We start from the raw sequence: 10,191 nt of genomic DNA, 5'->3' as shown, positions 1-10,191 counted from the left end.
GACCCCTGCTTTATACATTGCCCCAAGTTAATTATGTATGTCTGTGCCAAAGCTACCAGGGGTTTGAGCTCAGGCTAATTTATTGACCTTAATGGTTTACCCAGACAAGGTAGTCACCCCCCTAATAATAATCCAATTTCTTACAATACTTGAATCTAAGCAAAGATGTATTTGAAAGTCATCTCAAGCTGGGGCCTATGCAACATCGAGGTCTTAAGGAAAACTATTCACTGTGACACAATGGAACCATTCACACCCTTTTCTTTCGAACAATGTTGTCACCACACATTTCATTTGAATGGTTCATTAATAAGCAAGTACAGCTAGTTTTGGAGGGATATGGAAAAGATAGGCAAACTGAGAGGATGAAAAATGTATCCAATTACATCAAACTCTTCAGCACACCCTAGTAATTTTGTTCCAATTTTGTGTAGGGTTGTACAAACAGAAACAATTCCCAATCTCTGTATTACATAACTGAATGAATGTCACAAACACTAGCATTTTTATTGCAATTTTATTGCTGTATAAAAAAAATTCTACAAAAATAGTTACAGTTATCTCAATAAATGTAAACCATCAAAAACATCAAACATTATACAATAATTTTCTTTGGAAACACTCTTATTTACACATTATCATATCCAATGTGACAAACAGGCAATTTGATTGATACACTAATTGTTAGTTTATAAAAATAGACACAATGATCTATGGGGACATCTCTAGAACATGACATTTTTGCCAAAGAAGATTAGAGATGCCAGGGCGCTTAGCCTGCACTTTTTGGGACTAAAATTCAAGCACCTTTCAGTCTGCAATTGAGAAAAAACAACTTCAACAGACTCATCCTTTTTTTATGACTGTACTGAAAAATGCATCTCTAGAGCCTTTTCCTGTGCTTATATACGACAGATTAGGTCTCTCATTCCTTAAATAGTTAAAGAACATAAGATTGCAAAAATCTTCATATGATTTCCAAACATACTTTTTAAAATGCTGAGGAAATCCCAGTACCAGCCCCAGCATATTGCACGAACAAGAAAAAACTGAGGAAGAGAAAGTGCATTGCATTACTACATCATAAAAGAGGGCAGAGAATTAGAAGGGACAGGAGGACAGACACCAACACTTATTTTGGACCAGGAAATATTTTTGGTATTTCTGAACAACCTAAGAATAAAGCAGGTCCCTTAAAAAATCTTACTATGATAAGAGTGAGTTTGGATGCTAACTCCCTTGAATGGCTAAAACAAAGTCTTAAAAAGGTTAATATGCTCTTGAACTAATATGATCTGTGATATTCTAGGCAATAAACAATGGACTATACCACAAAAGGTTCCTGTAAACTCACTGTTCGTGTGGGGAAAAAGTGTCCCATATGGGGCAGAGGGTGTTCCACTGTAGTCTATCACTCCTTACCGCACTGCTAAAAAGGAGAACTCCTACCCACACAAAGTGGAATCTTTCATCATCATGTCCTGTTACTTATGTTCTGAGGAGCAAAAGATCTCAATGTGATGCCTCTGACCCATTTAGATCCCCCTTCTAACATGGGGTCCTTACATTATATAATTGTGGTATATTAGGTGTAGTAGGAACAATTTCCTCTGAGCTTGCATAAATTGCTTTTTTAATCTGACCTATACTGTAATTGCAATAAACAACGGGATATAAATGGACAAAGCGTTTGCGATTCTTCACAGCACTGAGAAAGACCTATATTGTGTTTTTTATTGTCTAGTTCCCAAATATTCAAACCCTAAGCGTGGCATACAAAATAATTTGTATAGTAAGATTCCATACTACTGCATATAGTTCAAAGTTTGAAAAAAAGTATATTTTTAAAGGTTTTGGACAATTTTAATTTTTCAAAGTTTGGCAAGATTATAACACAATTCCATGTCGATACTTTGTAAATAAATGATATCTTTTGGGAAAATAAAGCTCTCCTTCTAATTGGAAAAATACAATTTCAGATATTGTGCCATTTTACCTTGCGTATGCATAATAATGCTCACCGGAAATGCTGTAGGATAACACTCAACTATTTCACCTTTTTGCCTGTTCTGCAGTTAGCAGCTGTCTCCAGTCCCACCCCTAATTTATTTCCTGCTTTTAATTAGTTCAGTCTGTCAGTGGTGGGAGCAAGGTCGCAATGTCTTTTTTATTTGAAGCATGGTGTAGGGTTAGGTTAGGAGACCATCACCAGAATTATTTGTTATCAATCTTTAAAATACAAGAAATCTTGTTGTCCCGGAACGTGTTTATTTGATAGCTGGACTTTCACCTGCAAATGCATCAAGATACAATTTATCAATGTAAAATATCAGAAAATATATGTAAATGGCATATCATGTGCTGGTTGATGCAGTATTAGTATTTGGGAACTTAACTTCATTTGATCCTCTAGATTCAAAACCTGTAATTTATGTGGATGTGTACCTGCGAATTACACTCTATAATGGAAAGCTATAACAGCACTCCGGTGAATGACGTTTTTCAACCACAGGCAACCGTGAACGATGACACAAAATAAGAACATGTAATACTAGAAATGGAAAATGAGTAACTATACTCCAATAATGACGCCTTGGGGACATTTACAAACCAGACAATGTTCTGTCTCATCTCATTGAAAGGCAGTTGCCACAATCCCTCAATGTCATATATATTCACACCATTATGCACAAAAAATATATGTAGTTGCATTTCTTCTTAGCTTAGTCCAAGCTTTTCATGGTTTTCCCAGAGCCAGGCATGGTAGAGATTTAGCTTATGGTCTGCAGGATGAACCTGAAACAAAAACAAAGCTATGGTAAGAATTATTCCCATTCATTTAGCTTTCAGCAGTAGTCACAAAAGAGGATCTTATGAAAAATGGAGTTGGTGTCCTGAAAGGCTCACTTGTCTTCGGGGAGAGTGAAGCTTGTCGCCTTTCCTAAAAAAGGAACTGAAATTGGTGGACTGAGGGCAGCCGTTCCCAGAAAAAGACAGCTGCATGAAACTCAACCACTATCTTACCTCCACCCAATACCAGTTCACACTAAAGGTACCTCCCCAATTGGTAAGCTATACCTAAACAAGGGTAGGCAAAAAAAAGTTTTACAAAATTCTGGAAATATTGTGAGAAGAAACATTACAAGGTAGTTGTAACACTGCCACTATTTACGTTCTTTCCAGTTTTTAATTTCAGCATTCCACCAAGTGGTACTAGGCTAGTGAATGTTGAAAAACTCATTTAAGATCCCAGTGAGAAATAGAAGATGTACACATCTAGATGGTTTCCAAATACAGCATTTCGCCAAATCTTTACGGCAAACACCAAAATAGTACCATAGTCTCTTTTTGTAAAAGGCTTAATTGAAGACAAAAGAAAATTATTATAATTTGGCAGAGTATCAAAAAGCACTATACAGTTTTCTCTTCTTAAAAAAAAAACATTATTGCACATTGGGGCCAGGATTTTGGGGGAAGTAGGGTGCCAGCTTGTTTGAGACTTCCCTGTAATATAGACTACGATGAAGACAGCAATATGAGGCTGACCCCATTGAGGTCACTGCCAATACTATTATCCTAAAATCTCCACTGCAATTGATCTTTATAACCACACATCAAAGCAGAACAATACAATCAATAAATCAGGTGATTTCTAAAGCGCAACTACTCACCCGTAAAGGTCTCAATGCTAAATTCTATCACACCCTCAACACCAGAAATATTTTCTGTAGCTGAAATCAAATGCTAGCTGCACAGCCTTATTTTGTTTTACGCATAACAAAATAGTTTTACTGCTACCTATTAATTTCTTGCAAGTCTTTAAAAATCCAAAGTATTTTCTAAATCAAAGATTATTTATTAATTATCACGATTTCAAAGATTTCCAGAAAGTCTCAATCATACCCGAGATACATTTCTTTTTGGAACCTCTACTTATGATAACATACGAAACATGCTAATTTGAAAGTCAGATCTACCTTTTTTGCTAGACAATAGAAAGAAACCAATGGCACCATTTATGTCCTTCTCATACCTGTTTCCATTCTTCAATGCAGAATATTCTGTAAGAATCGTTTCCGTACTTTCCAATCCCATGTAATTCAATTGGATACCTCCAATCTTTGGCCAGGTATTCATCTGGAAAGTAAAAGAGCAAAATATGAACATTGTAATCATGAAAACTGTATGGCATGTGCTACTAAATGCCAGGAAAGCCAAAACCGACGTATATGGGGGATTGGGTCTGATATAGTAAAACTAGGTGCAATGTTTATGGATAAACCAATTGTCAGTAATGTTTCACCCTCCATATCTAGTACACACCAAGAAAAACTACAACTTAATCCTTAGTTACTATCCTGGAAATTGGTGGTACATTGATGCTGCTTTGTGAGGAATAATTCTATATATATATATATTCACTGAAAAAACCATAGGTTATAGACCATATATAGTTAGGAATTAGCATTTACAAAACCTTGAAAATTCACTGAAAAAACCATAGGTTATAGACCATATATAGTTAGGAATTAGCATTTACAAAACCTTGAAAATTCACTGCAAAAACCATAGGTTAGAGACCATATATAGTTAGCTGGACATTTTATTGACATAAAACCAATGAAATTCCATATATAGTTAGTTGCACTAACTATATATCGCGCACCCGCAATCCACTGCTGATGATGTCACATATTACATCATTCATGACATGGTCAGTGACATCACTGATGACATCACTGATGACATCTCAAATGACATCACTGATGACATCACTGATAACAACATCCAGTGATTTTTTGTTTCTATAAAGTTTAAATATGTCTTACATATTGAAGAATGAGTGGATGTGTAAGTGTCTGGACGAAGGATTTAGTAGGTGCATGACTGACTGTATGAGTGAGTGATTAAATGTGTCTCACTGACTGCATGGGTTAGTGACTAAACTGTCTTAATTTGTGCATCATTATGTCTGTTGTTCTGTAAACTGCTGCATGTGTTGATCAGTAGCTATATGAGTAACTATATGGGTTATTGATTGATTGCCCAAGTATTTGTATGGGAGACTGAGTGTGTGTGTGGCTAGCTGGGAGGTGTGTGACTGTGCAGATCAATCTGTACTTGTATCAATGATTGTATAAGAAGGTAAGTATGTGTTAGTATATGTTTGAAAATGTAAGGTGCTCTATGTTTAACTGTATAGACAAGAAAATGGAAGTCTCATTGATTCTTTACAGGACTGACTAGGTGTGTGAGTAACTCCATGGATGAGTGGCAGACTGTGAGTGTCTGTATAGGTGTATGAGTGCATATGATAGTGTTGTAAAGATGAGTGATTGTATGTATGAATGATTGTATGGGTGAATGAGTGAAGGTGTGTGTAGACGTAGCAATCAGTGAGTGCGTATGTAGTAACTAGTATTGGTGTGTCAATGGTTTCAAAAATTATACTCTTTTTAACACTGGGTGAAACAGAGGTTATATTAAAATGTGAGGAGATGCATTGTATTGTCACATGAATGATATCATCAGTGATGTGGTCATTGATGTCAAATGAGATGTCATCAGTGATGTCATCAGTGATGTCATTTGAGATGTCATCAGTGATGTCATCAGTGATGTCACTGACCATGTCATGAATGATGTAATATGTGACATCATCAGCAGTGGATTGCGGGTGCGCGATATATAGTTAGTGCAACTAACTATATATGGAATTTCATTGGTTTTATGTCAATAAAATGTCCAGCTAACTATATATGGTCTCTAACCTATGGTTTTTGCAGTGAATTTTCAAGGTTTTGTAAATGCTAATTCCTAACTATATATGGTCTATAACCTATGGTTTTTTCAGAGAATTTTCAAGGTTTTGTAAATGCTAATTCCTAACTATATATGGTCTATAACCTATGGTTTTTTCAGTGAATTTCAATGGTTTTTTAATAGCAAATATCATAAGCTGTCGAATGTCAAGTACGTGGTAAGTAAAAACATTTTCGTGTTTATGCACACTGATCTGCTTTGAATGCTGCCCCCCACCCCTCATTTCTATTAGGAGTACTCTCTCTTTGCAGATAGTGAAGGGTAGTTAACGCAGCCCTTTGCCCCCTTTGTAATCCGTCGTGCCTGCTTCTCTCTCCATTTGATTGATTGTTCTCTTTGGTTCATTCTCTATTTACAAACAAGCACAGTCGCAATACTCTGTTTAGTCTTTGCAGATAGCGAAAAATCGTGTAAAAAAACAAAAGGAATCGAACAAAATCAGTAGGCCACTAATGGGATCTCTTTTTGACCTCGCTAAAATAGAAACATTAGGAACAACCTGTTGAAAATAGCAATGCGTATGTACATAAGCGGCGTTCATTTGTGTTCACAGTTCCCCTTGTTGATTGTTTCAATCGCGCATTGAATTGTTCGAAGTTGGTTCTCTTAAGGATCTTCTCTGCCTGCAAACGAGGAAGAATAGGAATATTCTCTCTCCCTTTGCAGATAGTGAAGGGTAGGTAACGCAAGCCTTTAACACGTCGTACCTATTTCATTCCTCATTGATTGATTGATTGTCCGAACATTGCCTGTTTGGAATTAGTTCTTTTTGGAGGTATTCCCTGTTTGCAAATAAACGTAGGAAAATCTTTGCAAGTAGTGAAAGGGTACGTAATGCGGACCTTTCTCCCCCGTTGTAATCTGTCATGCCTATCTACTCCCCACTGATTGATGCACCTGTTTCACCCGGACCATTTACTAGAGATACGTCATCTGGCCCGACCAGAGAGCACCCCTAGTGAAAAGGACATATGCAATAATAACGAAGTGATCACTGTATCCTGTTAACAGAAACTTTAGCATGAAACAACCTGGAAAGAAAAGAATAGGAAAACGAAAATCAGTAGGCCACTGATGAACATGAACTTTTATTAAACAACGAACAAAGAAACGATAACATAACGTAATGATAAAACCTATTAATGTCCTAGAAACAAGAAAACGTTAAAATATGCCAGTGGTGAGAGACCAGAAAAACAGTAAGAGAAACCAAATCACCCCTCGCTGTCCGACCGCCTGCCACGCCAAAAAAATCGATAGACTAGGGAAAATGCAAGTCAGTAGAACATCCGCCCCCACTCTGGAAACTTCCAAGGTGGGGCAGGGTTGCGGCTACGCCCAGCCGGGAGCAGCCCATATAAGGCAGGTCCTGCTGCCACGCCTCGGCCAGGAGATCCTAACGTAGGGTGTAGCCGGAGGAGAGGCCGAGGCCAGCGGGACCCGGCCAGGGGATTGCCTTTACAACGCTGAACAGTTGCAGGGGGGGGGGGAATGTCTCCTCGACTCTCTCTCCCAGTCCGGCCGCGGTGGCCCTTGAGAGTTGCAGGTACTCCCGCCACATGCTCTTCCGGTCCGGCCACCAACGGTCGGGGGGCCGAGGACGACGGGATCCGGCTGCAGCCGATAAACCAAGAAACCCGTTCATGGGGCCAGAGCCAGGGGCGTCCGGCCGACATCTACCGGAAGCCCGGCCCGAAGACGGACGGGACACTTCTTTCTTGAATAATGGCTGCGACAACACTGGGGGGGGGATGTCTTGCACATGCCTCCGACCCCCCCCCCCCTCGTCCTCATCGCCTGGTCCGGCCATAACAAATCTCAAGCGAGACGCCGTGGGGTGCACTGGGAGGGAGAGACGGTGCGAACAGGCCTCTCCCGCCTCCCCAGGTGGAGGCTTCCCAGCTGCACCCTCAGCGCTCCAGGCACCCGGAAAAGGGTTCTTCCACTGTGGCCATGCTGCAACGTCTCGCCCGGCAGGGTGGAGCCCGTCCGCTCATTTGACCCCGCGATCGCCAGTAGCTACCGAACTCTCAAAATGGCGGTCGACCTGGCAAGAGCGGGCCCAGCATAAAGAAATGGCCCGGTCACTGCTTGACTCCACCACCGTAGTCCTCCACGACCTTGAAGATTCTAGAGGAGCCGCGGGAGTCTCCGACCCCCGATGGGGAATGACTGCCATGATCGCCCGTGGAGTGACGAAACTGTATCCGCGGGACGTCGGCGCTCCCATGCTGGCGCCAGCCTCACTTTGAATTACTAGAATCCTGCAGACCTCAGTTCCGGTGAAAGCACAGTGTGACCCGGTAGGAAAAACTGTTGCACCCCCTCCCCTTTTTCACTGATCGTTCAAACCACCGATCCTTTCCTTTGCCCTTTTAACGGAACTTTGGACTGCCTCCCCCTCTTTTACATTTTCTAGAGAAAACAAAACATTAACCACTACATTAGCATAGCAGTTGACACCAGAACTGTTTTCAAATTTAAAACCAACAACATCTTCAACAAAATCCTTTTTGTTTCTGCTGTGACCCTGCTACAGCACAGGCATTGTCCCCAGCAGTAATTCTGCGATGCCGGTAAGAATAGCTGTGGTGCCTACTGGACTCACTCACCCCCGCGGCGCCCCACGCCGTTATTTGCTGGGCGGCAACTTACTAGACATCACTTTCGTGCCATCTAGATTTCAGCGCGTTCTGCTGCCTTGGAACTATTCGCACAACAGACCGCTACTGACAAGAATATTTCATTATTGGTGCTGTCAATTTCAATAAATCTATTGGATAATTCAAAAGAAATTGCCACGGTCTCTTCGTTGTTTAAATGTTTTTACTGTTTTTGTTTTGTTGTATATATTTATATGTTATTAAAGTTTTATATTCCTACTACTTTGTTGGAGTGCTACATATTTTTAATGTGACACATAATTGTAAAAACTTTGATGTACCAAGAGTCATTCCTGGAATCTTCCGCTTCAGGCTCGGTCCCCTCCCCAATCACAATACAGGATGGTTTTCAGATAGTAGGAACACGTGTGGTGTGACGGATCTCATCGGGTGTGGGCCTTGATCTACTATAACTCCTTTGAAGAGGGGTGATTCTTTACAGCTGGGGCCATAAACTACATCTGCAGGGCTAGCTGATAGCCTGGACAATCGGACACAGAGGAAGAGGAGTGTCAGAGGGTGCGGTAGTGAATAGGGCGAAAGGGAGGTGTCGGGCGGGCACAGAGTGTGATTCTCAGGGAAGAGCAGCGCAGATGGGGGGAGGTTTATTGCCCATGCATAAGACAGAGAGCGGGGGTGACCAGTGCCTGGGGAAGATGCTTGCGAGGGTGAGGAGCCATGCTACGAATCGACAGCGTGCAGAGAGTGGGTCTGGTCAAGACATCTAAAATGGCTGCCGTGCACCACAAAAGTGTGGCATTTCAAAAAAGGCAAGATGGCGCAAACAATGTTTTTCAACACTTCCTCATTTCCTTCGAATCGAACGTTAACAGACGTTGGGGCATATTACCAAAGTTAAGCGATATTTATCGCTAACGATGCTTACCAACGAATTTTTTACCGCTAAGCATCGTCAGAAATTATCGAAGATAAACCTTGCTATTACCAAGGTTTATCGCAAATGCGATAATAAACGGCCGCAATGCATCAATATCGCTAAAAACTCAGCGATATTCATGCATTACCGAGCTAATGCTCTTAGCCATGTTATCCACCTCCCATTGGATAACATGGCTAAGAACTGCTCAGGGCAGGTGTTACTTTTTGGAGATATTCGCGCTTAGCGCGAATATCTCCAAAAGGAGATAGATATCTTGCATGTTGTAATGCAAGTTATTGTGGTATATGGAACTCATACCATAATCTCTCAGGAAAGCAGAAACTGATCCTTTTGGGACCGCCTAAAAAGGCCTAGGGGGTGAGGAGTACTCTACTTTGCCCCCTTTTCACGTTCCGAACTATTTTATTTTACTCTCTTCTGTAATTACACAAAATAGCAGCGATAAGATACATCGGAGACACACAGGGGCATATTACCAACAACTAGCGAACATTTTTGTCTCTAACTTGTTTAGAGACAAAAATTATCGCCGCACATCGGCGATTTTTATCGCAGATAAACCTTGCTATTAGCAAGGTTTATCGCAAATGCGATAAAAAACGGCCGCAATGCATGAATATCGCTGAAAAGTCAGCGATATTCATGCATTATCGAGCAAATGCTCTTAGCCATGTTATCCACCTCCCATTGGATAACATGGTGAAGAACTGCTCAGGGCAGGTGTTAGCTTTTGGAGATATTCGCGCTTAGCGCGAATATCTCCAAAAGTTGGTAATAGGAGATAGCGATGTTAGCGACTGTTTC

At 40.7% G+C, this 10,191-nt stretch overlaps 1 protein-coding gene across 2 annotated transcripts in view; it reads right to left on the bottom strand.

The window, feature by feature from the left end:
- Nucleotides 1–579: 579 nt before the first annotated feature.
- Nucleotides 580–10,191, bottom strand: part of MBD4 (methyl-CpG binding domain 4, DNA glycosylase) — a 245,456-nt gene continuing 235,844 nt past the window's right edge. For both annotated transcript variants that reach the window (XM_078661689.1, XM_078661690.1), the window contains 2 exons: nt 4,034–4,137; nt 580–2,796 (listed from right to left, as the gene is read on the bottom strand). In XM_078661689.1, the coding sequence (XP_078517815.1) occupies nt 2,719–2,796; nt 4,034–4,137 (182 nt within the window). In that variant the 3' untranslated portion in view covers nt 580–2,718. The remainder of the gene's footprint in view (nt 2,797–4,033; nt 4,138–10,191) is intronic.

The sequence above is a fragment of the Lissotriton helveticus genome, chromosome 9 (assembly GCF_964261635.1).
Source record: "Lissotriton helveticus chromosome 9, aLisHel1.1, whole genome shotgun sequence".
NCBI classification, from domain to species: Eukaryota; Metazoa; Chordata; class Amphibia; order Caudata; family Salamandridae; genus Lissotriton; species Lissotriton helveticus.
This window is presented reverse-complemented; position numbering and strand designations above follow the sequence as displayed.